Source organism: Trichoderma camerunense (assembly GCF_050948025.1).
Source record: "Trichoderma camerunense strain CBS 138272 chromosome Unknown V8C40scaffold_21, whole genome shotgun sequence".
Taxonomy (NCBI): domain Eukaryota; kingdom Fungi; phylum Ascomycota; class Sordariomycetes; order Hypocreales; family Hypocreaceae; genus Trichoderma; species Trichoderma camerunense.
Window position 1 is genome coordinate 579,932 of NW_028145349.1, and position 27,321 is coordinate 607,252.

Below are 27,321 nucleotides of genomic sequence, written 5' to 3' on the forward strand. Positions count from 1 at the left end.
ACATAGCCACACTCTGTACCGCGTCTCTGAGACCTGCCTATTGGTGCTATGCCTAAACAAACGCTGGTTTCGTACTAGCCGAGCCGACATCCGGCCCTGGATGCCGGTTCAAGGTCCGCGGAGGCCGTTTGATTTTATAGAGCCTCCATGGTCCATTGTGATCTGCCATTGGGTTGGATCCATTGCAAACGCCTTGTGCGGATGTAATCCTCTGATCATTCCACTAAAAGTGATGAATTATGGGCTGTCAACCGCTCGCCTACTCCTTTCCAGCGACAGCTAGGCCTCACGGCCACAGCTCCGTTGTCTTCCACGAAATTCCGGATTCTGACACTTCAGCCTTGTGACTCCATCTCCGACCTCTCTTTGGGTCTGACAACTCTATCTGATCAATCTCCTCTGGCATGATGACCAACACTCGAAAGTTCCTCCGTGCCAGCTCATCGTTCACATCGTTGACCTCTTGTCCCAGCTCCAGGCCTGGCTCAGGCTTCTGTGTCAGAGGAGTGCCGGGCAGTGGATTTCGGAATGAGCCCCTCATCACAGGACTCAGGTTTCCAAAGCTTGCGGTAAGTTCTCTGCTCCAGCTCCATGCATCCTTCTGTTCTTCATCCACAACCCTCATCCACGGCTGCAGAGCAGCTCGAACAGGCGCAGCTGCATCCGACTCGATATCCGGTCCAATCACATAAGCACGGCCACGGAACCGCCATTGCGTGCTGGCCTTTTCGATCCAAAAGACGGCTTCAACGGGGCCTCCAATAGCAGACTGCGCCCCTGACGATGTGGAGGGTTCCTGTCTGCTGCCAATAAGCTCGGGAACCTTTTCCATGCGCACATCCGTCGTGATAGCGGGCAATTCGCTGGTGTAGACGGCAGGATTGAGTGGCGCAGGGTTTCTAGGGTTATCTGGCAAGGAAGCCCACATGCCTCGGAAGACGACCGTCCTGGCTCTGGGCACAAACTGATGCCCATCGAGAGGATGGAGCGTGCTCAGAGTGAATATCGGACTGCTCGCCTGCTGGATGTGTGAGAGGAACGTAGACCTCCACGGCGCCTCGTAGCCTGCCATTGTGTGACTGAGATGATTGATAAGCTGTCTTGTGCGTCGGACGGGACTTGTGGGAGTCGTCATCAAGATTGTCTGCCGTGTAAAAGCCTCCTCTGCCGCTTGTCTTGGGCAAGATCGTTGAAGGAAGCTTGAGTCGATGAGGCCATTTTGGTGAGTAATGGGTATTTGGACCCACTCTTGGCACCTGATGCCTGCTTATTATAGCGATTAAGCTCACTAATGGTCTTGGCTTTGATCCTACAGCTCTCTCCAACTATCCAGTACACAGCATCTGCAACCTATCAAAAATCACCTGGGCAATCTAGTGTCGATATTTTCTCCTTTGACCTCCACAATTTTGAATCTGGCCATGCATTGACTCGGAGGTTTCCTTAATTGGCGGCGAACTGAGCTTTCATACTGTATCGCGCAGTAACTTTCTTCGCCTAAGTTGCCAAGTTGCCAAGACACGGGCAGATAGTAAGAGCGAGTAATGAGAGATTTGCTACCCTGTAGCCATCAGGAAAATGCAAGTCACGGCCCATACCATGCGGTCAAGCGATTCAAGCATTCAATTGTCTGAATAGAAATAATATCTACAATGTGGCGCTGCCCTTTTGTGGGATAAAAGTTTACTTGGTGGTCACGTTAGGTTTGTAAACCTGCCTCCAATTCGTCAATGTCGTTCGAGAGTATCCTAAGGTTGTCCTCAGTATATCCCTATTTTCTACGCGTTCCTCGACCCCCCGGACAAGTCTTACTCGTAAGAAGACATCCTTGCTAACATCAGGACTATTTGAAACTAAGGACGCGATTGCTGCGGTGCATTAATTTGGCCGATTACGACCAGCATTTTACGTACGGCTCTTTTCAACGGCTCAATATAGCGGCGCCACGCTTTGCATCGTCTACCTGATAGTACCTGCGCGGTACCTAATGGCGACAAGAGGCCGTTGACCGCTTGCGGATTAACTGTTGCAGCGAAACGAGGCTCTCGAGGTCTTGGAAGCCCTCGACGCTTTACTCCATACACTTGGCTTACTTACTACGTGACCTTGCCTAGTAAAATACTCAATACCACTCTACAGTATACTCACCACCTCCTCATCTCGCCTCCCATCCCAGAGCTCACAAAATGGTTAGTGCGCTGCGGCTGAGACATTGAGCAACAGAGGCCTGAGCTGGGATTTCTTTAACCCCCCCATTTTCTGCATCTCGTCATCCAATCCAGCGGCTCCTCCACCCTTCCCGCTCTTATTTGATTATCCGCCCCCCTTTGAGCATGTTATTTCCAGTGCTCAAATCCGACAACCAAGAGGGACGACCAAAGAAAATTCCTCCCAAGCAGAAACAGCTCCCCCAAACGACCCGATTTTCCACCTGTTATTTCCGGGGGACCGTGGCGCGAACAACGCGGATTGACCGCCGCTGACACAGCAAAGCAGCAGGAAGACAAACAAGGGGCCGTTCAGCTCCAGGTAGGCGAACTGCGCGCGGCTTTATCACCAGTCGGGAATATCATCGGGAGCTTGGGAGGGGGCGGCTTCGTGGATTACGTTAGTACGAGTTCAACGGCAGATGGATCTGTCGCTTTTCCAGCAGGCCGGCAATGGCCACCACGGCCGTTCCGTAGCAGGCGGACGTGGCAATGCCTTGACCCCCAGCTCCGTGTCCAACACCTCCATCGCGTCGCCCGGATCCGTGTCCGGGAGCCTTCGTCTGCCGGTCATCGGCGGCGGCGGCCCCGGAGGCCTAGGTGGGCTCGACTACCGCGGCATTGTCTCTCATGATCAGGATGCCGACTTGACATTGCCCGAGACTCATGCGAGTGGGCCCCCAAAGAAGAAGCAGAAGCGAAACAAACCCACGCTGTCGTGCCACGAGTGTGTTGAACGAAAGACAAAGGTGCGTGTTGTGTGCACGGCTGGTCTCAGCCAGTCCTTGGCGCGGGACAACGTTCCCCATCCCTTCCTACTTCTTTTTGACTTAGCCATACGAAGTGCTTTTAACTTTCTCTCCTTGTCGTGTTTCCTTTCACGGTTGCATCTGGTCTATCCGACTCGGGTGTCTGCCGCATCATGAATGGCGGTGGAACCGACCTTTGAGGCTCCTCATCTGCGGCTGCCCGCTCTATTTGTGCTACGACATGATCTCGTGTGTAGAGTCTGCTGTATACCTGTCCCTTTGCCCTCCTTTTACGTATATGGCTTCCCCGTTTTGGTCCACTTTCACCGCGCTTCTTGACTCATTCAAGGCGTACCTGGGTGTGTTACACGGCAATATCACTGACATATTCCCGGTAGTGCGATCGAGGTCGACCACATTGTCTTGCGTGTAAGTCGGATCTAAGTTCTCTGCTTCAACCTATCAACTCTGTTAACGTTGTAATTCACAGGCATCAAGCGGCAAACTGAATGCATATATGCACACGTTGCCAATGTAATCGAGTGAGTTGCAAGAACCCAGCGTCTCGTCCAGTCCATCTGTGGATAGCTGCAAGTGTATGCTAACGTACCATCTCAAACAGGGAGACGTCGAGATCGGCTGCCAATGGCCGCCGCATGACAAAGCCTCCAAAGAAGAAGCCTGGGTCTTTTGGAAAGCTCCCTGTGCCCAACATCGCGGACAGGAATGCCAACAGTACTGACGACACTCCGTCCAGAGGCGCTATAGCTCTCTCCATTGGCTTGCTATCAAATGTCCCATATTCCGTGGCCACTGCAAGCAACGTGTTTGGGATAGGCTCGGAGCATCCATTTGCAAATTATTGGACTTGCGAAGGAGGTCTCCCCGAAGTCATATCTGTGCTTCCCGAGAAGCTCCAGGCTGACATCCTACTTTCTCGGTATTTCGAATGTGTCGACCCGGTGTATCCCATGATTCATCGCCAGACATTCTATGCCGACTATGAGCACTTTTGGCAGATGAGCATCCCGGAGAAGAATCAGGTTGACGCTGCCTTTATTGCTCAAATCTTTGTCATGCTGGCTTTGGGCACCCAGTTTGTCACGTCAACGACGGCGCAAGAGAGGAAGCAGACGGCCGAGTTTTATGCTTCAGCTAGCAACCAAGCTCTCCGGATGTTCTCGTATCTTAGCACAGCATCAATTCGATCTATTCAGGCCATGGTTCTGATGACTTATTTTCTCATCAACGACAATCACGCTTCGGACGGCTGGGCATTTGCTGGAATCCTGATACGGCAAGCCTACGCCATGGGCTTGCATCGTGACCCTAACATAGGTACGTCGAATCGGATACCACCCCCTTGCGTAACATGAACCCCCTCCTCGCATATTCTTAGCCTGTTTCTCTGCCTATCTCTTTTAGACAACCAAACTCACCGCGCGCTCTTTAGTTACACCAGATGCTAGTCCATTTGAGAAGCAGCAGAGACGCAAAGTCTGGCAAGCGGTCTTGCTGCAGGACACGTTCCTCACGGTACTTTTGTCCCTGCCGCCATCCGCAACGCACACCGACGTGTCAGTCGATGACTTGCTCGATCATGGGTCCTCCATTGCCAGCAGCGATCCAACAGACAACGCCTACATCCGGGGCTCTTGGACACTTGCGAATCTTGTTCAGGAAACGATATGCTCTCCGCGGTCCCTCGACGTGCCCATTTGTGCAACGGCGCGGCACAAGTCAAAGCTGATTGCCGATTTCCGAGCGGTATATCGGTCCTTTCCGGACGTTTTTCGCTCGTGGGACACTGAGAGCCTGACGGCGTTGGCCGGGACAAACAAGAGAGTCGTGCGCCAAACGCTATTCCTCACGAGCAACTACTTTCACAACCTCATGTTGGTTCACGCGTCGGAAAGCCCGGACGTTCCGGTCAATGTGCGGGGCACGCTGGAGGCTGCTCACGATGCCATCGGGGCCTTCTTCTTGCTGTTCAACTTGCTGGAAAGCGAGGCTCGCGTCTGGTGGGTCTTTAACCACAGAGCTTTTCTTGAGGCTCTGTGTATCGGCAACGTCTTGAGAGAAACGGCCAAGGAGTCCCTGGGCAAGGAGCTGCTGGCGAAAGACCCATTGTTTGTTCGAGCCAAGGCAGACATCAGTAAGTGGAACCACCCCCTTAGTGTTAACGCTTCCCCGTCTCTTTTATTTCCGAAAGCCCACGATATATGGTTCCGATGTGCTAACGATGTTGGCGTTTGCAGCCCGAATGATTCAGATCATGCAGCAGATGGCCGAGGACTCCGAGGTTGCCCGAACCAGGGTCCAGGTGTTGAGCGAGTTTCTACTCTAATGCGTCCGGGGCGGGCCTAGTTCTACGGCAACTTTATTGAGACGTCTTTTTCTTTCTCTTTCTTTCTTCTGTAGAGCACGGTGTTGGAGGACACACCCATGTCTATTTTGGGTAATTCGTTTGGATTTTGGAGGAACGGAACTTGGCATGTCTTGGGCTTTTGACTATGACTACGGAGTTCGAGGATTCGCATTTGCGACGGAGTGGAGTTATGAGATACAAAAGAACTTGTTGATACTGAATGGTACGCAAAGGGCTGTATTTGAATCGGGCAGAATTACGGAATGTCAGTCGCAAAGGGAGGGGGGGTTCTAGTACTGATGGCATAATGGCAGCTGGGAGGATCTGGAGTACATGTACATGACACGGTTTATCTGATGTTACAGGCCCCATTCCAGCCGCTTTTGAGGTCGGCGACTGTTTGCATCCAAGACTTGGAGCCACATGGCCAGCCTGCTGAGCCGAGCCTTACTGGCTAGGATCGGAAGGACAAGGTACCCGTCTCCACAACAGATCGGACAGGTGTTTGTTGTGCCTTTTTTTCCCACGTCTTGGATTTTGTCTGAGGGAATTCTGGTGGTGGTACGAGGGTTAATATCTCCAGTTTGCTTGGCTTGGCCGGGATACAACAGTATGCAAGTACATGGTATCAGCGGGTCATTTTGCGGTGGTTGGAGGTACTGCTACTACATGCTGTTGGGTGGGATTCTTGAAAATATACGAGTAGGTACTAGGATCATGTTAAATTTGGTACATGGATGGTGTGAGAAACGAGAATGTGCGAAGTGCAAAAACTGGTGTAAATGCAATACTATTTGTCGCCCTTTGTGGTGATTTCCTGGCCGGTAACTCGTATATTGAGCCTAATGTTGAGTGCTGGTAACGTCGCCTACTACCCGAGAGTGAGTTTACTCGTTCATTTATTCTTTTCTTTTGTTGTTCTTCTCTTTCCCCTTCCTTTGGGCTCATTGGCTAAGTGATCGGACTGGACTTCCTTTTACACTCTTTTACTTTGCGGTTTGCTTTTTTTTGCATTTGGTTTGTTTCCCGTTTGGGTATTATTTCGAAAGATGTTGGTTGGGGGTGTGCGGCTGAACGTATAGTGTGGCAATGACGTGGGTTGTTTAATGAATTGGATGTAACGGTGTGGCATTGACTGAATCAATGTACTCTGTAATGTAGCTACTTTCAAAGTCATGTAGTAGCATGTGGATGGGGTTTTTATGTGTTGCAGTGGGAATATTTTACGGAGGATTGAGTGTGAAGTATATGAACGAAACGTCAACGTAACCACGGCAGATGCAAAGGATGAGCACGAGAACGAGTATGAGGGGTCCTCTTTTGATGCTGGATACGGAAAGAGGATCCAATGGCATATTGTGTGTAAGACGAATAGTCTCAAATGGACATGATTTCGGGACCGAGAGAGTCCCCCCTTGCACGGATATCGCTCTTCTGGGGGGGTTGCTGTTGAACGTGCGCGCGCGTGGACGAAACGTTCCTGCTGGTGGGATCGATGACGGAGAGAGAAAGAGGATGGAGGATTTGGCCATGTGCTAGGATGTGCTTGATCGTGATTCGAACTCGCTCGTGGCATGGCTGGTATTGCAGCGCATGGTTTGGTGAAAAGGAAGGGGAAAAAAGAGGATCTACGGGCTTGGCCTGGCCGAATCGAGATTCACGGACAGAAGGATCATTGTGTGGACCTCTCTAAGATGTAGGAATCTGTGCCCTGCCGAGTATCGTGTTAGGGAAAAAATGCATCAGAGACAGTAAAGAGTTCCGTGTATTGTATGTGTATGCGTATGTGTATGCTCGAAGTAGAATACTAAACGGATAGTGATTGATTAGTCGGCAGCTTTGTTGCGATTAGTTTGAAGGGCCGCCGGACGGGAAGTCGGCCCAGCACGGACGAACTGAAGTTCGAGTTCCGGAGGACTACGGATATACAGGTAGCACTAATAAGAAAGAGCGCAAAGTTGAAACCAACACAGCGACCTTTTCTGGTGGAGAACGGATTTTTGTGATTTTGATTTTCTAGGCTGGCACTGTGCATAGGCGAATTATATTACAAGAAAGAGGTCTAATGCAGGCTGCCGCGCATCCAACACGCAGCTTACAGTATTAGTCGCGGTCGCATTGGCTGCTAGCCCGATATCGCGAGCGTGTGTGTATTCCCGTAGAGTACATTGTCCTTTTGGTTGTTTTTGCGAGAGGGGAAGTGTGTGTACATGTAATATGGATGTATTATTACGGATCAGACGAGGTGGGCATTATGGAGACTGTTTTGGAAAGAGGCTGAGATGATTTTCATGAGGATCCTGGCGGTGATGCTGGTTACGAGGTATATTTCGCGAGATACGCGAAGGCAAGGCGTATAACAAGGTCAGAATATGGAGAGCAGGTAAGAAAAGAGTCAGAAGAAGTGAGAGCGCAAGTAAGAGCGCGGGTAAGAGTGTAAGAGTGTGAGTGGGAGGGAGTAACAAAAAAAAAAAAAGAGCCGCCAACAAGACGCCGCCGTCGGAACTGGGATTGCGGGACGACCCCTGGTTCGCCAATATTAAGGTAGAGGTGTAGCGTTAATCTCTGGACAACACTGCAACGTGAAAAAAAAAGAGCCATTCAAAAAAAGAAAAAAAGAAGGGTGCAAGGATGCAAGAAGGGTGGGTTGCATTTTCATCGGACAGTCTTGATTGCGTCCCCATCTGGTTTTATATTGCCGTATAATAATACATCATGTCGTACCGTTACGGTAGGTAGGTACTTTGATACCTGGCCTGGAGAAGATGCAAATTTCGAGGGCTGAGGTGGGTATTTTTTGCTGGTTTTGTGGTACGAGGAGGATTTTGTTGGCACGTGGTGCGAATCCTTTGTTTATGCTCTGTGATTCTTTTTACTTACTATATTTTGGATGAAGTTACAGTCTGGATGGTGTTGTGGGGGGAGACGTCGGAGCGACGGGGTGCGGATTTTTTATTTCCTTTCCATAGGTTGCTGCGTTGCTGGCATGAAACTGTGCTGATGGATGGTGGGTTGGGCCGGTTGTGGATGTGGCCGTGATGATGATGATGGTGATGGTGATGACGATGAGGCTGTAGATGCGACTGGTGAAGGAACACGCGGCGATATGCACCAATGGTAATTAATCCTCCTCGAAGCGAAGGACTGTAATGCATCCATCCTCATGCTCAACCGAAGACTGTAGATGATGCACTCGTAGTCGAATAGGAAAGAATCCAAACTCTAACTACCAACAGCCACCATTGTAGTCTAGCTCTAGCTCTTCTGGCTAGCTAGCATTTTGATCCATCATGATCGCCCGCCAGAGCCCACATTAATCCTCCGTAGTCTCAAAAAGCGGGAGAGAAAATCAACGCCTGTTGTGATCTGGTGCAGCACTTGGCAGCGGAACATCCATTGAATGGCTCGTGTCCAGCAGATGACATGTTACAAGTTACTTCTGCTTTTCCTCTTAGGCGCTCCATTCTGCCATTCTGCCGCCGCATTGGGCTTGGAGGGGATGAGCATGGGTGGCGAAATGGAAAGGAAAAAAAAAGGGACCTGGACATAACAGCAATTTGACCTAAAGCGGTAACAGATACGCTCGCAGGGCTGTTGGACTGCAAATGGGACTGTACTGTACTGTACTGTACTGTACTGTGCTCGTATGCTGCTGCAAGACAACAATATATGACATTGATATTTGATGCTTTTTATTTTTTATTCTTTTCCAAATGTCAGATTCCGTTATGGATGGCTGGATTACTATGGAATTGCCACAACTGACCTTCTCCGTACACGTAGCAATAGCCGTACATTAACGTCCTTTTTTAGTCTCGAGATTAAGGCACTCTTTCTTTAAGCGAAACGCTCGGCACGATTTCCCTAGCGCTTCAATCGCTCTGCCTGACTGTTTCGCCTTTCAAGTGCCGGGATGCAGCTTGTCCCATCATCCACAACGTCTCATCCACAATCCCACATATTCAACATATTATTTTACATGTGCAAGCAAATCAAATCAAGGGACCCCCGACAAACAAACTTTTGACTGCTGCATCTATGATGATGTGTCTTTTTTCTCCTCGCCTCGCCTTGTTCTCCTCCACTCCCTGTTGATCCCCAACAGCGAGCGCCGGCGATAGCAGACGATGGAGGACCGGCGTTAATAGCTGCGTGAAGCTGTTTGGCTGAGCGGACATTGCCGGCCAGTTGAGTTTTTGAATGTAATGTATGGCTTGCGGGGACCATTCCACAACGGCCACGGAGCATCCGATTACGCCTCGTCAGTTGCGAGTAATTGTTCAGCCGATTGCTCCATTCCATGGATCCTTCATAATGGCTTCGCACGTGTTCTCCATGACTGCGGATTACACAAGCGGACGAGGTAATACCTAAACATAGCACGCCGTACGTCGTAATACAGGCCCTTTTCTCTTACTACAAGTTGCCTATTAGGGCAAAGAAGCCTCCAACAGCCGAGTGCCTGTCCAGGTATATGAGTAGTTGTATGTGGTATTACTACTACAAAGTGCTACACTACGGAGTGCATGTCCGTACAACCAAGAAGGCTTCGGCAGCGTGTTCCGGCCTGCTGCATTGTCATTCGAATCGCCCTCAAACGCAGTGGCTCATGCTAATGCCGACAGACAACCCTCCTTTGCGGTGGAGGCGGCCATCGCTCGCTGCACCTCGGCATCTCGTTCTCTCTTGTCATGGTGAACCTTGCCTGGTCCACAAGGCGGACGACCAGTATCACCGTTCAATGCAGGCAGCGTTTCGGCTTTTCGAGTCAGGATGTACAGAGGGAAGGGGGTGGGCGAAGACAAGAAGATAGGAGAGTTGATTGCTTCGTTCGTACAGTACTCCGTCTCTATCCTCAAGTGCCGGCCCTGATGGATCTTGTGGAAGATCCCCCTTTCCCCTGTTGGCCACCGGCCCCATTCATCGTAATCATCAAGAATTGGGCTTTTTGCCATCTGTTTACCTTGTTCCTCTTGCTACAAAGAATCCCTGTAGCGAGGAACCGGACAAGATGGTCAAAATTGAGAAGGGATAGCAGCCAGCATCAGGGCATGGCATCTCAACCGCCATCAGCAAGCCTACCCAGCAACTACTAAGACAACTATTTTAAAAGCAAACCTAGGCTTCTACAACTAGACCCCGCCGTTTCAAGTCTCAAACGGAAATAAAGTGCACAAAACGGGCTGGTCCGGCCGTGACGAGAGCCGAGAGCATAACGTGTAGCCATGCAAGGACATGGAGGTGGCATAGATTCAAGCCCAACTTTAAGGCAAAAACACGCCATCAGCGCAAGGCCCCCATCCCATCCCCTTGCCCTCGCATCCAATTGCCTTGTTGAAATCGGATCGAGGAGAATCCCTGCAGCACCTGCTTTTTTCTTCTGTTTCTTCTTCTTACATACAACTTGTACGTATTTCTTTTCTTTGTCACTTTTGCGATTCGAGGGACCATGCAATGGCGTTGCAACGGTCAGAAACTAAGACTTCACCCCATCGGCTTGCTCTGCCTTGACCGCAACGTACATTTGAGTTTCAACCTTGTATGCAGGTCTGCAGGACTGCAGCTCTTTTGCATGATGCACTCCCTCTTCTTCCTTTCACCCTGTAACTCGTATCACAGGCTCACTCATCCCCCTCCAAGGGACATCCATCTTGGTCGGATTAAAGTCGTCTCTCTTTTTTTGTCTGTTATCCCGTTGTTAGTCCGTACCCCGGTCCCCTTTCCCTCAGCGCTACCTTGCGGCCCGAAAGACGATGCGCGTGTTGTGTGTTTTTAAATAGAGGGGGGTTTAAGTCGAAAATGTACAACTTTACGCCCGTAGATCCCGACTAACCTAATACGCAGTAGCACGGCCGTGGATCCAATATCATCTCCCATCGATCAGAAGCATGGAGAAGAGCTTGTATGTTATTCCGCATGCGGTAAATCATGGCGAGTTCGGCAAACCCTTGGATTATGTAACCCAACAGCTCACAGTACACACAGCTCACTGATGAGAGACACAAATAACAACCTCCACTGCGAAAATCAACCTGCAAGGATTCGACGGCGGGTTTTTACCCGCTCTCAGCCAGGCCTAAGCTGCAGCTCCCGATGCGGTACTCCGACGCCTGACTCGCCTGATCCAGTACATGTCATGTAATATGCCTGCGAGTGCAGCTGATTGGCGGCAGGGCTGCTGCCGACGGTGATTGCTCCAAAATCACCTGCACTCGCTCCAGCCTGCCCAACAGCAAGCTGCGCAGACCGTCTTTCTGCACTGTCGTTGGATGGCGGAGTTGGAGCCAGTAAGAGGACCGAGGAGGAGACAAAAAAACGACAAACGAAAAAAAAAACGACCCTTTTGCGTGGCGGAGTCGGCACGCGGCCACTACTGTATGCGCAAGTCTGCGAGCGTCGGCCAATCTCAAATAGCTTGCTATTGGGGTAAAATAACACGCTTGACAGAGTTGGGGTAAATACTAACTACTGGTATATGAAAGTCGGGGTGAAATGGGGTTCCTGTCTGTTCGGCTCTGCTTCCCGCCCGAGCTAATGTTCGAATTAGAAGCAACCCAGCCCTGCTCAAACGTGCTCCCCAAGCCGCCGTCAGCTTCTCGACTGAGCAGGCTGTCTCTCGTTTTGTTGGTTTCCGCGGCCCGAGGCGCCTCTTGAACGGACTGAGCATCCGCCCCGGAATCGCATCCCGGGTCTCGCTCATCAGCAACCACAGCTTATATCCACGGGTCAGATCTTCTAAACTGGTCCCCTCCCCCCTTCTTCGTGGCGCCCTGGGCACAGTGTGTGCCGCTAACACCAAGGTTTCGTTGAGCTCTGCCCCCCCAGTGGGGTTTCATCCGGATATCGCTGCGAACCAAAAGTGTCGACTGTTCAACCATGCCCCGGCCGCTGCCAGTTTGGTCGACATGCCCCGTCCTAGGTGTGCTTCACGCTGGGAACTCATTCTCCGGACGAGGTCTCCGTATTACAGGCAACGGAGCAAAAGAGTGCTGAGCATCTTCATCGAGTCTGGGCGATTCGCTTGTCGCCTAGCGAATTTCTGGCATTGACGCCACAGTGCCTCCGTGTTGAGCTCTGTTTGATTAGCTCCGATCCTAGAAACGATCGGCCAAGGGCGAAAGAGACCTCCAACAAGTTTTGCAACGAAATAACCAAAAAATAGCACCGAATAGACACTGATACACTCAGGTACTATACATGTCTCGCGGGCAGTAAAAGCAGGTAGCAACGAATGCTGTTCGGCGAAGTCCAGAGACACGGTCGCCGGTGGGAGTGCCACACCCACTGGTCAAAGCTCTTTTCTCTCTCTGTGTCTCCCTCTGAAAGAAGGATACAAGACATTCAGACAGCCTCTTGGCGCATTGTGTCTCATTGCCAATCAGTGGTCGCCGATCTACCGGGGACGGCGATTGGATGCCGTCACCACTGTCTCTCCGAGAGACTCTTACAACGTCCCCGACATCTCGATACTCGTCAAAGTTGCATCTTGTGTTGCCTTCAAGCATGAGGTTTGAGAATGCAGTCAAACACGCTGGAGCGTTTGAATTGATTCAGACAGTGTGTGGTAGCTCCCCCCTGCCATCAGAAACAGCACCGTTGCTCTGTTCCGCATGTCACTATCCCACAGGCGACTGTCCCGCGCGCTTGTGCCCTGGACTGCCGAGTGGGATGCATGATGGCAGATGGCCTTTTCCAACATATGATCAGATGCTGCGTCCAAGTGTGCTTGAAAATGAAACAGAAAAGAAAACCCGGGGTAGAGACAGAGAGGGCTGCAATTACAGTTACAAAAGAGCCATTTTGATTAAATAACAGGTGGGTTTGGCCTGTCCATTGAAATCAAATTGACAAACGCAGCATAGCCTACGTAGCATCGTACCCCTTCCGCTTCGGATCTCGAGATCGGCACTTGGCCATGAGTAAACAGATCCGAAAACGCAAGCCCTTACTTTTTCTTCCCTTGGTAAAATGGCAAATAACAAGGTCGAAAAAAAAGGGGAGCACAATATCCCCAGCTTTACGTGCGGCGCAGTCGTGGAGCATCGGATCTGATCCGTGATATCTTGCACCGTGCCGCCATAGTCGGCGACCATCTCCCTCTGTTTGGCGTCCGTGTTGAGATCATGTTGCTCTCCTGTGCGGTTAACGCACGAGGTGCCTGTGGTGAGCCGCTCTGTGGACCATGGCCCTGTCAACCGCTGCGGCCGAGAAGACGTGAGACGTTCAAAGTATGTCATCCGCTTGTTAGGCGTTTAGCAGGGTCGAGTGCTATTCCCGCCAAGGGCCTGCACTGACGGACGAGCTCAACCTGACGCCCAACTGCATGAGGAACCCACCACGGCCGCTCCCAGATTGACTGACTGATTGCGACCTGCTTCCACATGAGCTTCTGGACGACCGGGCCTTGACCCGCTAGTAGGTGAGCCACATTTCACGTCACAGTAGGTGTTTGCGGGTGGAATAGGGCATCATCGAGCACGAGTTCCGTATCCTCGCACACGCTGATGCCTGTCTCTCTCCGTGAACGAGCCCGTGTTACAGAGATCTGGGCCTGCACAAGTTGCCGAAAGCTTGCAGCCGGCCGAGTTTTCAGTTTTCAGCACAGGCCGGCTATGGCATGGCCATGGCATCTGACGAACGAACGAACTGCGACGTGGTGCCAGCTACGGAGCACACACCAACTGCAGCTTCCATGTAAAATGCAAAGAGAGGTTACACTCTTCCGTGGTAGCAATGTGGCAGAAGGAGAGGCTTGCTTACAGTACAGCATGCACCGGACTATACAGTACAGTATGGCATGTTCGATCATCCTTGCAAGCCAGAACCTCAGCATTGCAGTGGTTGAAAAGAGGAAAACAAGGCGAGAGGCTTGAGATTGAGTTGAGCATCAGGCTTGTGGATGGTGCAGATACAGTTTGCACCAGCTCGAGAGCCGTGCAAACTCTACAGCCTTGTAAGGCGCCGTTCGAGTCTGGAATACTGGAACCTTTTCGAGTCGCTTGCCTGAATTGAATCGGCCTTTCGGTAGATTCGCGCCTAGCAGTTGGCATATAAGCCCCCGTCTCGACTGGCCGTGATGCTAAAAAACGGCGGCGCGGAGAGCCGACATGGCGCGGCTCGCGGAAGCACGACCTTGCCGATCGACAGCTTTGACGGGCCAAATGCTTACTTGTACTCGTGGTCGGGGTTTGCAAAGCTATTGCCGCTGTTTCATTTGCCTTCCATGTCATGTACGAGTATGTTCTCGTGTACTCCTGAGGCGTCAACTGCTTGATCAAGTTGTCGTCGTGTCGTCTTGTTGCCGTCCGACATCCGGCAACTGGAGCGTGAATCGAGTTGGCCGCTGTGCTGTATTTGCAGCGTCGGTCAACTGCACCGTGTTAGAGACGCCATCTTCCCACGGCCCTGCATTTACTTTCGATTGCTGTGCCACTAAGCCCTGCTTCTGTCCTTCGGGGTTTAGAGGGGCCGCCTCTCCCCACTTGAAATTACAGCACGAGTACAGTACATAGCAGAGCAGAATTAACCAGACCCTTTTGCCCACAATAACGTGGATTAGCACATATTGGCCCGCCCCAGAACTGACACAGAACGAGGAGAATGAGCCGACTGAGATGCCAACGCCAACGCGCGAGTCCTCCATGCTCCAACAGCTGTGGAATTGCACTGCGACAAAACGACAACGAGTCCCGCAGCGATCAGGCGGTCGGCTGAGCCGGTCCAGGTACCGATGTCTGTCGGAGTACAAGCCCAGTACGAGCAGCTGCTTGCCAGCTCGCACCCCCGAGGCTGTACATCCCTTGTATGAGCGCACAGGGCAGCTGGGCCATGGTACAAATGCCTGATCGGGGTAGTGCCTGCGCGCCATTGGACGAGGGCGGCAGATGCGGCATGCGGTGGCCGTACCCCCCCGTTGCTGCCAAGTTGATGCAAAGTTGACACTGCGTCAAACACGCTCACAAGTACAGAGTACGCAGGTCGCTCTGCTTGCTGCGATGCATGCAGGCCAATCCACAGTGTGCTGCAGCTCACATCGGCCCCAGAGGTACAAGCGGCATCGACCTCAGTGGAGCGGGCGGGTGGCCGCTGTAGCCGCGGGGCAGCCGGTCGATTCGTGTAGTGGCCGCGACGAGTGACAGGCGACTCAGGATTCGCGCACTGTGCGCATCTCACTGTGCGACGCGGCGGCCCGTGCGCGGCCTCAGTCCCATGTTCTGTGTACCTGCTGCACCTGCTGGCAGCGCTCAACAGCACCTTCGCAGTCGCAGCCGTTCGACCCTTGCCTCCTAAATCGACGCCTCCCCCCCTCGACCCTCTCACACGCCCTCCATGCAGCTGCCGCACGGTGCCAGTAACTGGTACTTCGCACGCGTTGCTGCCACGCCCAACACAGCAGCGCACACTCCGCCAAACCTTGCAGCCAGCGCTGTACTCGTACCTTGTAGCACCTGTACCGCTATCCTCGCTACCTCTACAAGGGCCCCGTCCGTCTCAATTCATGGCCAGCCGTTATTAATATTACACCACCCTATCTCTACCACGCGCCTCTTCTTCTCACTCTCTGTTTGCGTCCTCGCTTTTAACAGCTCTGCCTGCTATTTACTCCCCGGATCAACAAGCGATCCTCCTGCTTCTTCTTCCTTTTTTTCTAATCCTTCAGTCGTTCGACCGAACTGCATCTCGCCTAACCGGATCTTGCATCTCCCCCCCTCACCTTCAGTAGCAGAAGAACATCGCCGTTTGCGCCCATTGTCGAAAGAAAAAAAAAATCCCCAACCAGCATCGACACCAGATATACAGACATACTCGTACAACATCCTCTACTACGCCTCCGGTCTTCACAAGCTCAGCGGAACTCTTCACCATCTTCTTTTGACACGAGCGGAATATTCGACAACTAGCTCGCCCTCCTGAGCTCTTTTCTCTCTCATTACACCAAGACCAAAGCGGAGCTTCCTCACGACGACCGTCTATTAGTGCTGCGAACTCTACCCGACAGACACTCGACGAAAGCCCTTCTCCCGGGACGAGAGGCTACGTCTATCGGCGCCTTGTAACATAGTTGAAACAGGCCCAAAACAGACTCCATAGGTTCATTGTTAGGTGTATCATCACCTAACGCCGCCACGATTGCTCCGTCAAGAGTCTCGTCGCGGGAATCCAACTTCCGCGATATGGCTATCGAGGCTCTCAAAAACCTGATAAATAACATACCCGACTGGCAGACCAGGCTCGATGAGCTGAGTAGCCAGGTCGACAAGCGCCAGCTGGAGCTAGCGGCTCTGGCCGAGGCAAACCCCAACAAGGAACCCGAGACCAGATCATTGAGGAATAAGGGCTCACAAGAGTCTCTTAAGCCCAAGGATGATGGCGCCATGCACATTTCCTTCCCCGAAGATGTACCCGCCCAGCAGCCAGAGATTGCCGCAACACCCTTCCACAGCAACAGACAGCGCCGGTCATCACCGCCGAGCCCGGCTGCCGAGAAGCGCCCGGCATTTCCCAAGTCTGCTACAGACACCAACGGGATCCCCAGCAACCGAGTAGTCAAGAAGAACAGGATGACATCCATTTGCTCTGCAGATGGGCCTCGCCAGACATACCGCACGAGGAACATGATCATCGTCTACTACGACAGCTACGTGCAGGGTTTCTTTGATGACCTCGTCAGGTTCATCTCGTCCAGTAGGAATCTGATGCGGAAAGCCAAGATGGCAGCCAAGGTGGCTCAGATCAAGAAGCTGGCTGAGATGGAAGTACCAGACGATGATAGCACTGGTGATGACAAGGCCGCCGAGGCTCTTCCTTCACTACGATATATCAGCAGTCGGCGGTATGGACCTGCTGCCATGCGCCTGGGCCACCCTGGCCTGGCCAACCAGACACCTGATGTATATGACGAGCTGGATAAGGCACTCGAGTTCGTCCAGAGCACCTGCGAGCATGGTGCCCACCAGTTTCTGAGGGATGCCAAGTGCAGCGAAGAGGTTCAAAAGATTCAGAAGCGTATAGGTGAGGTTCTCGTGATGGCCAAGGAGGAAATGGAGCGTGTCGAACGTGAAGAACCCGAGATGCTCAAGGAAGCCGCTGATGCCAAGCCTCGTACGATGAAGTCAATCACCGTCAGCCGGACATTGGTACCACACCACAAGGAGGTCGACGACGTCCACTCACGGAAGCTCGAGGTAGCAGACTCTGCTGCGCCGAGAGTCCCTGTCATGCACGTGGCCGATCGAATCGAGGCGGATCCCAATGCCGGCCAAGACGATTTCGATGCCGAAGCCATGCTGGCAAGGATACGCTACAACTCTTCAAGGCAGATGCGCATGCGTGCTGTGGTCAACTAAGGAGAAAGAGGGAGGTTCTTGTTTTTGCATAGCCGATGTGGTTCGGCATGGGATCTGGAAATGTCACACATTTCCTTACCAATGACGGAATGAAAAAAACACACTACTTTTGTTTTAACGATCCTGGTATGCATTGGAGTTCAGGAAAGGGGGGGTTTATATCTAAGCATTTGACTCAAAGGGTTTTTATTGAAGCCAAAGCTATAAGGGAGTCCCGCATATAGCCGCGAAAGGGGGCATATGGGCGTTTCTGTTTTACTATCATCATTGATTCTTTTTTTTTTTTACCAGCTTTTTCTCTTTTCTCATCAATACCTCCTTCATTTGGAAATTTTTTTTTTTTTATTACTTCAGCTTTCGGAGCAAAACATTTCGGATCAGACTATACCGGGACTCTAGGAAGTTGAGAAAAAATTGCATCTTGTCGATACCTCGAGGTGGAAGGGCAATGCAGTGCTGGATTCTGAGCCTGTTCCTCTCTCTTCATGACTCTTCATTTCCTTTCTTCTCTCTGTTTTCTTTCTTGTACACGAGTCTTGGATATTGGGGATTCCTTTGGGTGTTGATTCCATAACCGTCACTTCTAGGTATCTACCACTAAGATACTATATCTACCAACGTACCTACGCAAATATCACCTTGGCTGTGTTTTTCTTCTCTTTTTGGGTACATGGTATTTTGGATATTCCCACTGCGGTTAATTGGAATACATAGTATATTTAATTCAAAGCTGTTAAATCAATTGCTAGTGCCTTGAACTTTAATATCTGATGGTAAACCATGTTCGAGGCGTCGTTGATAGACTTTTCAGATGCATTCATTTCCTTATCTCTACGTAGGTGTAGCATTCGAATACCCAACCCTTGCTATCAATGAGTAGGAGCTATTTAGCAGCAGCCTAACAAAGTCAGTTTAGTGATGCTAGTGGGCGTCAAAGCGCTAAATCCGCCCACTACCGGCCGCAGCCCACAGCGGCGACACCCATAAGAACAAGCGGCCCCGGCAAGCTCCCATGAGGCTGCGGACCACCATTATAGCCAGGTGACGTCCCTCCGTCAACGTCCAGAGAGCAGAGCTTCCATCACGAGAACCTCTCTGGAACCAACCCACCCTCTCCATACTCACGACTCCGACAACATATCGCGATCCCGGTGACTCCTTCGCCCACCTGCAAACTGTTTGTTTCCGTTCAAAATGACGCCTATTTCCTCCCTGGCCGAACGATAAGACGCCGCATCCCGCTATTTCCCCTCCTTCGACAACTTGTGTCGACACCTTCTCTAGCTGCTCGGAGGACGAGGGCTACGCCTCCCACCTACCTTTCTTTCGTCTTCTTGTTCGTTTGAAGCCATGGGTCAAGGCTTTTCTCTCGCTACGCCGTCGGCCGGCGCGGCGGGCATAGATATTGCGCAGCTGCTGGACATTCAGTACGAAAAGAGCATAGGAAATGCGCGCTTCATGAAGAGCATCCGAGGCAGGCACGAGAACGGCGTGGTGCTGGTCAAGGTGCTGGTGAAGCCCTACCCGGAGGTGAAGCTGGAGTCGTACAAGAAGAAGATTATAGGTGAGCTTTTTTGGCAACTCTGAGTAAAAGACTAAGACGATTCATGCTGACTGTTTTGGATCAGAGCAGCGCAAGGCGTTGGCGGGCGTTCCTAATGCACTAGGCTTCCAGCGCATCATCGAGACGGAGACGAACGGATACCTGGTGCGACAGTTCATGTACAGCTCGCTCTATGACCGCATGAGCACGCGGCCCTTCCTGGAGGACATTGAGAAGAAGTGGCTGGCGTTCCAGCTTCTCTGCGCCCTGCGGGACTGCCACGCGCGCGACGTATACCACGGCGACATCAAGGCCCAGAACGTGCTGGTCACATCGTGGAACTGGCTATACTTGACAGACTTTTCGTCTGCTTACAAGCCCATCATGCTCCCGGACGACAACCCGGGCGACTTTTCCTACTTTTTCGATTCGTCTGGCCGGCGGACGTGCTATATTGCGCCTGAGCGCTTCTACTCTTCTAACGAAGCTCCGCCTCAGAAACCCAAGATGACGTGGGCCATGGACGTCTTCAGTGCGGGATGTGTCATTGCCCAGCTATTTCTCGAGTCGGAAATCTTTAGCCTCGCCCAGCTGTATAAGTACCGGCGCGGCGAGTACGATCCCGTTATTACTCACCTGAGCGTCATCTCGGATAAGGATGTGCGCGACATGATTGCTCATATGATCCAGCTTGATCCTGAGAGGCGGTATTCGGCTGAGCAGTATCTTGACTTTTGGAAAGATAAGGTCTTCCCAAGCTACTTTTACAATTTTCTCCACCAGTATATGGAGCTGATTACGGATCCTTCATCGGGAAATACTCCTATTTCGGGTGCTGAGAAGAATTTGGGTGAAGCGGATAACCGTATCGACAGGATCTATAACGACTTTGACAAGATTTCATATTTCTTGGGCTATCAGGCTGAGAAGCAGACATCAGGGCCGATACTGCCCAAGTCGAGGCTAGGGCTGGACCATTTCCCCGTGAGGTTGAGCATACCAACTCACGAACATGCCGTTTCTGCAGATCTCGAACCACCGGAGGACGACGGGACACTCATATTCTTGACACTGGTAGTCTCGGCTATGAGAACAACAGCAAGGGCTGCGTCTAGAATCAGGGCGTGCGATTTGCTATTGGCTTTTGCCGAAAGGCTTACGGATGAGGCCAAACTGGACAGAGTGCTGCCGTATCTGATGACACTTTTGCGCAAGGAGGAGACGGACATGGTGCTCGTGACTGTGATACGGGCCGTCACCCAGCTGCTGCAACTGGTACGGATGACCACGCCGATAAATTCGCACGTTCTGGTGGAATACGTCTTGCCCCGGATGGAGATTGCTCTCGGAACAAAATCGTGGACACCCAACTCTCTTGTGCGAGCGACTTATGCGTCCTGCATAGGTAGCCTTGCTTCTACTGCTCAGCGTTTTCTGGAAATGGCATCCAGCCTCAGGGCAGACGGATCAATGCCGATTACAGACCCGGAGGTTGAGCCTGGGACCGATGGCGCCGCCGCCAACTTCGAGAGCATGTTCGATAATGCCAATCGACAGCTTTTTGAGATTCTGGAGAGTCACACGAAGCAGCTCGTCGAGGACCCCGATGTTCATGTTCGAAGAGCGTTCTTGACGTCGGTGCCGGAGCTTTGCATGTACTTTCAGGAGAATTCTAATGATATTCTGCTTACACACCTAATCACATATTTAAACGACCGGGACTGGATGTTGAAGAGTGCCTTCCTGGATACCATCGTGGGCATTGCGACCTTTATAGGAAGCACGAGCCTCGAGGAATTCATACTACCTCTCATGATCCAGGCTCTGGCGGATCCAGAAGAAAGCGTGGTGCGTTCAGCTTTGCATTCGCTGGCTCAGCTCGCCGGCCTGGGGCTGTTGTCTAAGCCAAAGATCTGGGAACTCGCAGACTTGACAGGACGGCTCACCATGCATCCAAACATATGGATCAGAGAATCTGCAGCAGAGTTCCTATCTATGGCTGCCAAGTTCTTATCTCAGGCCGACGTGCAGTGCGTACTGCTGCCGATGGTTAAGCCGTATCTCAAAATAGAGTCTCTCTCCGACTTTTCTGAGTTGACTCTGCTCGACTCCTTGAAGAAGCCTCTTCCCCGGGCAGTCTTTGACCAAGCGCTGACTTGGGCTACCAAGACGGAAAGGGGAGTGTTTTGGAAGTCGGTCTTGGGGAAGCGGCTATCATCGAACCAGGGGCCGCTGGCTCCGGCAGCTCGAATGTCTAAGGAGCTGATACCCACTTCTACGAGCAAGATTAACCGCAATGAAGAAGATGAACAGTGGCTTGAGAAGCTGAGGAATTTTGGACTAAAGGCCGAAGACGAGGTGAAATTCTTGGCCTTGTGCGAATATATATGGCGGCTTAGCAGAAGCAAGACGCGGGACTCTGTCGTCGTTGCCCCTGCTGCCGAAGAAGAAATCATGCCCACGGGATTCGTCCAGCTGAAGGAGCTGGGCGTCTCCATCCAGACAGTGTTTTTTGACGAAGGACCCCTGAAAGACCCCTCTGGCGCTCTGCCAGACCTGGAACCTACACCTCCCCCAGGAGGGCCATATACTATTGCGGATGCGTTGTTGGACGCTTCCATGACGATAGACGATGCGGCCGGGAAGAAGAAGCGCAGCTCTCTCCATTCTCACAAGAGGGTGCACAGCATAGGTCCTTTGCCCTCTCGTAGCACCGGACGGCTGCTGTCCCCCACAGGGAGCGGTAGGGCTAGCTCTACTGATTCTCGGATGGCACTGAATTCTCCCCTTGGCCCTGGAGATGATTCCGCATCTGTCAGGGATGGATCGTATTCTTCTCGCAGAGGCATCCGACACCAATCTAGCGCTCTCAGCCTCTTGGATCGCAGGGACGGCCACAAGTCCATACCGGAGACTGGAACCAGCGACACCAACGCATTTGGACAGGTAGAAGGGCCCTTTACTTCATCAGCACCGGTGCAGGCCGTTTCTCGGCCGAGCACAGGAGGCGGCGAAGCCGCTCGTCTGAGACAGGTGAGGCATAGCTACGAAGGAACAGACCCCCACGTCCGGCGCATGCTTGACAACATGTACGTCGAAAACTTTCCCCGCGATGTGCTCGAGTTTGGACCGATGGTCCAGCCCATTTCTGGAGACAAGAACAGATCGGTCAACATGCCGGGCGCGGACCCTCCCTGGAAGCCGGATGGGCATCTCGTGGCGACGTTTTCGGAGCACCATGGACCCATCAACCGTGTTATACCATCTCCAGATCACATCTTCTTTATCACAGGCGGCAACGATGGGACGGTCAAGGTGTGGGATACGCAGCGGCTTGAGCGCAACATTACGAACCGATCTCGGCAGACTTACAAACATGGCGAAGGTGCTCGCGTCGTTGCCCTGTGTTTTGTCGAAAACTCACACTGCTTTGTCAGTTGTGCGTCCGATGGGAGCGTTCACGTAGTCAAGGTTGACACGGTTCCCACTAGTGGTGTTATTAGATATACCAAGCTGCGGGTGTTGCGGGAATACCAACTACCGGAAGGCGAATATGCAGTTTGGTGTGAGCATTTTAAGCAGGAACAGAGCTCCATCCTTGTACTCGCCACCAACCTATCGAGGATCCTCGCCATGGATTTAAGAACCATGACTCTGCTCTACGTGCTGGAGAACCCTGTCCATCACGGAACGCCAACGTGTTTTTGCGTTGATAAGAAGAGGAACTGGCTGTGCGTGGGGACTACCCATGGAGTTATCGACTTGTGGGATCTTCGGTTCAAGATGAGATTGAAGGGCTGGGGTGTGCCCGGGAAGGGATCCATTTACCGGATTTGCGTACATCCCAACAAGGGCAGAGGCAAATGGATCTGTGTCGCTGGAGGAACTGGCCAAGGCGAAGTTACAGTGTGGGACCTGGAAAAGACGACGTGCAGAGAAATTTACCGAACTGGCGGCAATAAGGATGGCCAGAAGGGATACACCGCGTGGGAGGTCGATGAGGATAAACCTGAAGGAATGCTTGGTCGCTTCGCCACAAACCTTGAGATAAGTGACATGGCAAATGCGGATCGAGGGGTCCGGGCAATGGTTGTGGGCACGGGAACATCAGAAGACTCTCGCGAGGTCCGCCATGCGTACATGCTCACGGCAGGGTCCGACAAACGGCTTAGATTCTGGGACATTTCTCGGATCGAAAACTCTTGCATCTACAGTGGTCTCCAACCTGACGAAGTGCCGCCTACATATACGAGCACGCATCCCACGACATCGACGACGCTGAATACGGAGCGGTTCGCTAGGCATGCGGCGTCTGCGCCCAATGCGGGGACCGGATCTAGACAGAAGGCACCCAGGTCGACGGTGATTTCTATGCAGCAGCAGCAGTTGCTTAAGTCGCACCTGGATTTGATCATGGACGTGGCGATTCTGGAGTACCCGTATTCGATGAGCGTGTCTGTGGATCGGTCTGGCGTGATTTATGTGTTTCAATAGAACACTTTTTGAGGCTTATTGTTTAAATGGTGGAGGCTCGTGTTTGAACTTTGGTTCGGGCTTATGGAAAAAGGAGGGAAACAGGTTAATACTAAGGCATGGAGTTGTATCATTCTTACATTTAGATGGGTAGAATTACCTAGTAGTATCCTCCATGCGTTTTATACGTTGGATGAGGTGAGGCATGGGTGTAGTGTCACTGTATCTTTAGCGTTTTAGGGCAGTTAGGCGGCCCCTGATGAATAATTATGACTGATAAATGTTTCATTGTGTCAAGACTTAATTGCTTGTTTTTTTCTATTTCCCTAGTATACTTCATTTATAGCTGTGCTATACGAACATGTAGAGAGAGGGAGAGCTTCCATGGTGAAGTTGAGGTGTGGCGCCAGCTAGATGTGGCGGCACTAAGTGTGGCTTTTTTTGTGCTAGTGAAATTTCCGCGCCTTGTCCAAACATTTCAGCCTTGCCCATCTTGAAGTTCGGCATGCGACACCAGCTGCCAACCTCGATTGTTCATCTTCCACGGCGTTTTTCTTCCTCCACCTCGGATTTTCGCGACGACGACTCAGTATAACTTTCAGTGCATTGTTACTCGACAATTAGATCGATCGACGCGGTAGTTTATAGGCAATTGCCTCTGTTGAAGCAACAGCTCCAAGAGGCAACTCAATCGGAATCACCAGCCTCTCGAGGCTTTCTCTCGACTTTTCCACCCCCCTTCCGCCAATAAAACCGACACAAACCCCACACAATGCGGCTGACGGCCGAACTGATCCGGGACTCGCTGTCCTATCTTAATCCCTTGAAGGAGAGAGAGCTTGATCTCCGAGGTGCGTTTATGCCCAAGGGGAGAGGGGAGGGAAGGGAAACTTGAAAAGAGCAGATGCTACTACACACTTTTATTCTGGGCCTCTTGTTCATTTTTCTCCTTCTTTTCTTCTTCACCCTTAAAACTTTCTTTTATGGAAGTTTCTCTTCTTTTTGTGATGAAGGATGATTTGATACATTTGTGGCTTTTTTGGTGGTGCCGCTTTGAATAGGACATCGAATTCCTGCGATTGAAAACTTGGGTGTTGCTGGCGTGAGTGAACTCCTCCTCCTTTTCCCCTGGCCAACATGATGGAACGAATTGCTGACACTTTTGATTTCTTTCTTTCGACGACGAATAGCCCCACGATGCCATCGATTTCACCGACAATGATATCCAGGTGCTGGGCAACTTCCCGCTCTCGCCGCGCATAACGACGCTGCTGCTGGCGCGCAACCGCGTCACGAGCATCCAGCCGACGGTGGCGGCCGCGGTGCCGAATCTGCGGAATCTGGTGCTGGCGTCGAATCACCTGGTGGAGCTGGCAGACGTGGATGCGCTGGGGACGTTTTCGCGGCTGACGCACTTGGTGTTGGCGGATAACCCTCTTACCAAGAAGGAGGTGCGTTTTTACTTTACCCCGTCGTGGGAATTTACTGACTGTGGCGGTGATGGTGTGTAGCATTATCGCTATTGGGTCATTTGGCGGTGTCCGTCCGTCCGGTTTCTGGATTACGAAAAGGTTAAGCAGGCGGAGCGAGATCAGAGCCAAGAGCTTTTTGGCACGGTAGAGGAGCCTACGGCTCTAGCAACATCGGTACCTAAACCCTCCAACCCACCGTCTTGTTTGTTTTCTATATGAAGGATGTTAACCGGAGTCTTGTCGTTTTAGATCATGGGCAAAAAGTCCAAGACTTTCGAAGTCACATCCAACGGCTCATCGGCCGCGCCATCGAAGCTCTCGCGGATAAAGCTGACGGACGCCGAGAAGCAGAGGCTGCAGGAGAAGATCAAGAAGGCGACGAGCTTGCAGGAGATTATTGCGTTGGAGAAGGAGCTCAACGAGGGGAGGTTACCGTCGGGGATTTATGGAGATGCTATGGAGGAGTGAGTGTTTGGATGGATGTTTGCAAAATAATAGTTTTTCTCTCTTTGGCATACAGGCTGTTCGTTGCCTTATGGTTATCTGATTTATTGTTGCTGTTATAAGAATGCTGTTTTCGATGAAGGGATGGGAAAGCAGGGTTCATTTGGTTTACTCAGGCCATACATATACTGTACATGACGGTAGAAAAAAACAAAGCATCGCCATGAAATATAAAGTCTTTCCAGCTATATATAAAAAGTAACAAAGCTCCATGATGAATACAAACTACCAAACACAATAAAAAGTCCCTACGGATTGAGACAAATCGACTTCTAGCCCGTCATGTCAACGTCGGCATCCTCCTCAGGCTGCGCCGCCTGCCTCATCTCCAGCTCAAGCTGATCACTAGGGTCATCGCCGCCGGCGTCCTTCTTCTCCCTTTCCTCGCCACGAAGAGACAGGGTGAAGGGGTTAGTCCCGGCCTTTGGCTGGCCGTTGACGGCAGCGGCTGCTGCTGCGCCCTTGGGCTTCTTTGCTCCGTTTGTGGCGGCGCGGGAGGGAGCAGCGTCGGGGAGAGGCTCGCCGCGGAGGCGGGCTTGGTTGATGGCCTTTGCCTTTTTGAGGGAGACGGTTTTGGGGGCGACGTCTTCTAGGAATTCGAGGTTGTCGCGGTGTGAGATTGCGTTGGCTTGGGGAAAGGTTAGTATTTTTTTGTGAGGGTGAGGAAGAGAGAGAGTTAGAGGGAGAATGGTGAGACTTACCGACGTCTTTGTACTGGATGTTGCGGCGAGGTTTGCGTTCTAGTTTTGCTTGGGTGTGGGCTTCCTCTGCGAGATGCTGGATGAACATTTCCTGCATGGCAAGGGTTAGTTTGGGAGAAGCACGAAGGGGAGAGAGGATAGACAAGACGTACGGCTGCTAGGGTGATGACAAAGGCGGCGTTGTTAGAGCACATTTGGACGTCTGGGTCTTGGCTGATGATTTTCTTGACTCTTGATACTGGAAGGAGGAGGTGTTAGTTTTTTTCTTTGTATGGAGGATGAGGTTGGGGAGAGCTTACATGGGAGTTGGGTTTGACCGGTGGGCTCCTTTCGAGGAGGAATGGCGTTGGTGTTGTAAGGCATGGTTTCTGATTTCGTCGGGGATTGGATGAGGGTAGGATTGAGTTGTCTTGATGAGTGTGTGGTGGTTGATGAGTGGGATGGCTTATGTGAGTGAAAGCTCGTGGATCACGCGCTGTGAGATGCCAGTCGTTTCACTCGAAGGCGTCTGCGCCTTGAAGATATCTTTCTTGGATATTATGGGTTGAGCAGGAAGAGACAGAGTGTGAGTGTGAATAAGAGAGCAAAGTTGGTGACTTGTTTTCTTATGAATGGTTGAGAATTGGTGGGTTTGGGTTGAGAAGAAGTTGAGTGGCTAGGGGGGAAGGTTTGGAGGCGTTTGGGCTCAGGGCAACATTAAGTAAGCTGCTGCTCAGGATATTTTGTAAGTGAGGCTGGGAAGTTTGTGAGGCTCCAAATATAAGTGTTTTTTTGGCCTAGAAGAGTGAAGAAATGTTTTCTTTCCGTAGCAATGGCCTGTAGAGGATGATCAGGATTTGGGCTGACAGACAAACGTCTCTTTTCCCTTCCAATGCTCTTTAATTAACAAGACGCGACGCTTTGACGCGACCTGGACTCTAGTGTCGTAGGGCGTCCATCCATCGCAAAATAGGTCCG

General features: G+C 51.7%; 7 protein-coding genes across 7 annotated transcripts; 5 read left to right on the forward strand and 2 right to left on the reverse strand.

Moving 5' to 3' along the window:
• Nucleotides 1-286: 286 nt before the first annotated feature.
• On the reverse strand, nucleotides 287-1,072 carry V8C40DRAFT_270132 (uncharacterized protein; the record flags this gene model as incomplete). Its single annotated transcript, XM_083220160.1, has 1 exon — nucleotides 287-1,072. One exon carries the CDS (start codon nucleotides 1,070-1,072, stop codon nucleotides 287-289), a length of 786 nt encoding a protein of 261 aa, XP_083068738.1.
• Nucleotides 1,073-2,267: 1,195 nt separating this feature from the next.
• V8C40DRAFT_114547 (Zn(II)2Cys6 transcription factor) lies at nucleotides 2,268-5,525 on the forward strand. The gene is made up of 6 exons (XM_083210841.1): nucleotides 2,268-2,956; nucleotides 3,355-3,385; nucleotides 3,447-3,498; nucleotides 3,579-4,294; nucleotides 4,410-5,111; nucleotides 5,215-5,525. Exons 1-6 carry the CDS (start codon nucleotides 2,630-2,632, stop codon nucleotides 5,301-5,303), a joined length of 1,917 nt encoding a protein of 638 aa, XP_083068739.1. The 5' UTR covers nucleotides 2,268-2,629; the 3' UTR covers nucleotides 5,304-5,525.
• Nucleotides 5,526-9,757: 4,232 nt separating this feature from the next.
• Nucleotides 9,758-10,380, forward strand: V8C40DRAFT_114614 (uncharacterized protein; the record flags this gene model as incomplete). Its single annotated transcript, XM_083210842.1, has 1 exon — nucleotides 9,758-10,380. A coding segment is annotated over exon 1 (365 nt), but the record flags the coding sequence as incomplete, so codon positions are not given.
• Nucleotides 10,381-15,837: 5,457 nt separating this feature from the next.
• On the forward strand, nucleotides 15,838-18,413 carry V8C40DRAFT_256154 (uncharacterized protein). Its single transcript, XM_083218210.1, has one exon. It carries the CDS (start codon nucleotides 16,499-16,501, stop codon nucleotides 17,669-17,671), a length of 1,173 nt encoding a protein of 390 aa, XP_083068741.1. The 5' UTR covers nucleotides 15,838-16,498; the 3' UTR covers nucleotides 17,672-18,413.
• A 296-nt stretch (nucleotides 18,414-18,709) lies between these two features.
• On the forward strand, nucleotides 18,710-23,968 carry V8C40DRAFT_256156 (ubiquitin-binding serine/threonine protein kinase VPS15). Its single transcript, XM_083218211.1, has 2 exons — nucleotides 18,710-19,235; nucleotides 19,300-23,968. The coding sequence occupies exons 1-2, from the start codon at nucleotides 19,022-19,024 to the stop codon at nucleotides 23,706-23,708; spliced, it is 4,623 nt and encodes a 1,540-aa protein (XP_083068742.1). The 5' UTR covers nucleotides 18,710-19,021; the 3' UTR covers nucleotides 23,709-23,968.
• A 223-nt stretch (nucleotides 23,969-24,191) lies between these two features.
• V8C40DRAFT_256159 (U2 snRNP complex subunit LEA1) lies at nucleotides 24,192-25,849 on the forward strand. The gene is made up of 5 exons (XM_083218212.1): nucleotides 24,192-24,538; nucleotides 24,749-24,789; nucleotides 24,878-25,138; nucleotides 25,199-25,333; nucleotides 25,409-25,849. Exons 1-5 carry the CDS (start codon nucleotides 24,460-24,462, stop codon nucleotides 25,625-25,627), a joined length of 735 nt encoding a protein of 244 aa, XP_083068743.1. The 5' UTR covers nucleotides 24,192-24,459; the 3' UTR covers nucleotides 25,628-25,849.
• V8C40DRAFT_256160 (histone-fold-containing protein) lies at nucleotides 25,745-27,270 on the reverse strand. The gene is made up of 4 exons (XM_083218213.1): nucleotides 26,664-27,270; nucleotides 26,517-26,602; nucleotides 26,365-26,455; nucleotides 25,745-26,291 (listed from the first exon to the last, which is right to left on the reverse strand). Exons 1-4 carry the CDS (start codon nucleotides 26,725-26,727, stop codon nucleotides 25,936-25,938), a joined length of 597 nt encoding a protein of 198 aa, XP_083068744.1. The 5' UTR covers nucleotides 26,728-27,270; the 3' UTR covers nucleotides 25,745-25,935.
• Between the last annotated feature and the right edge of the window lie 51 nt (nucleotides 27,271-27,321).

Excerpts from the sequence above, each read along its gene's own strand:
- V8C40DRAFT_256160 (XM_083218213.1), bottom strand. The coding sequence starts at position 26,727 with ATGCCTTACAACACCAACGCCATTCCTCCTCGAAAGGAGCCCACCGGT. Across the intron at positions 26,456-26,516 it reads TTGTCATCACCCTAGCAGCC|GAAATGTTCATCCAGCATCT; the intron begins GTACGTCTTGTC and ends CTTGCCATGCAG. Across the intron at positions 26,292-26,364 it reads CATCCAGTACAAAGACGTCG|CCAACGCAATCTCACACCGC; the intron begins GTAAGTCTCACC and ends CCTTTCCCCAAG.
- V8C40DRAFT_256154 (XM_083218210.1), top strand. The coding sequence starts at position 16,499 with ATGGCTATCGAGGCTCTCAAAAACCTGATAAATAACATACCCGACTGG.
- V8C40DRAFT_256156 (XM_083218211.1), top strand. The coding sequence starts at position 19,022 with ATGGGTCAAGGCTTTTCTCTCGCTACGCCGTCGGCCGGCGCGGCGGGC. Across the intron at positions 19,236-19,299 it reads GTACAAGAAGAAGATTATAG|AGCAGCGCAAGGCGTTGGCG; the intron begins GTGAGCTTTTTT and ends GTTTTGGATCAG.
- V8C40DRAFT_256159 (XM_083218212.1), top strand. The coding sequence starts at position 24,460 with ATGCGGCTGACGGCCGAACTGATCCGGGACTCGCTGTCCTATCTTAAT. Across the intron at positions 24,790-24,877 it reads AAAACTTGGGTGTTGCTGGC|CCCCACGATGCCATCGATTT; the intron begins GTGAGTGAACTC and ends GACGACGAATAG. Across the intron at positions 25,334-25,408 it reads CTACGGCTCTAGCAACATCG|ATCATGGGCAAAAAGTCCAA; the intron begins GTACCTAAACCC and ends TTGTCGTTTTAG.
- V8C40DRAFT_114547 (XM_083210841.1), top strand. The coding sequence starts at position 2,630 with ATGGATCTGTCGCTTTTCCAGCAGGCCGGCAATGGCCACCACGGCCGT. Across the intron at positions 3,386-3,446 it reads TCGACCACATTGTCTTGCGT|GCATCAAGCGGCAAACTGAA; the intron begins GTAAGTCGGATC and ends TGTAATTCACAG. Across the intron at positions 4,295-4,409 it reads GCATCGTGACCCTAACATAG|TTACACCAGATGCTAGTCCA; the intron begins GTACGTCGAATC and ends CGCGCTCTTTAG.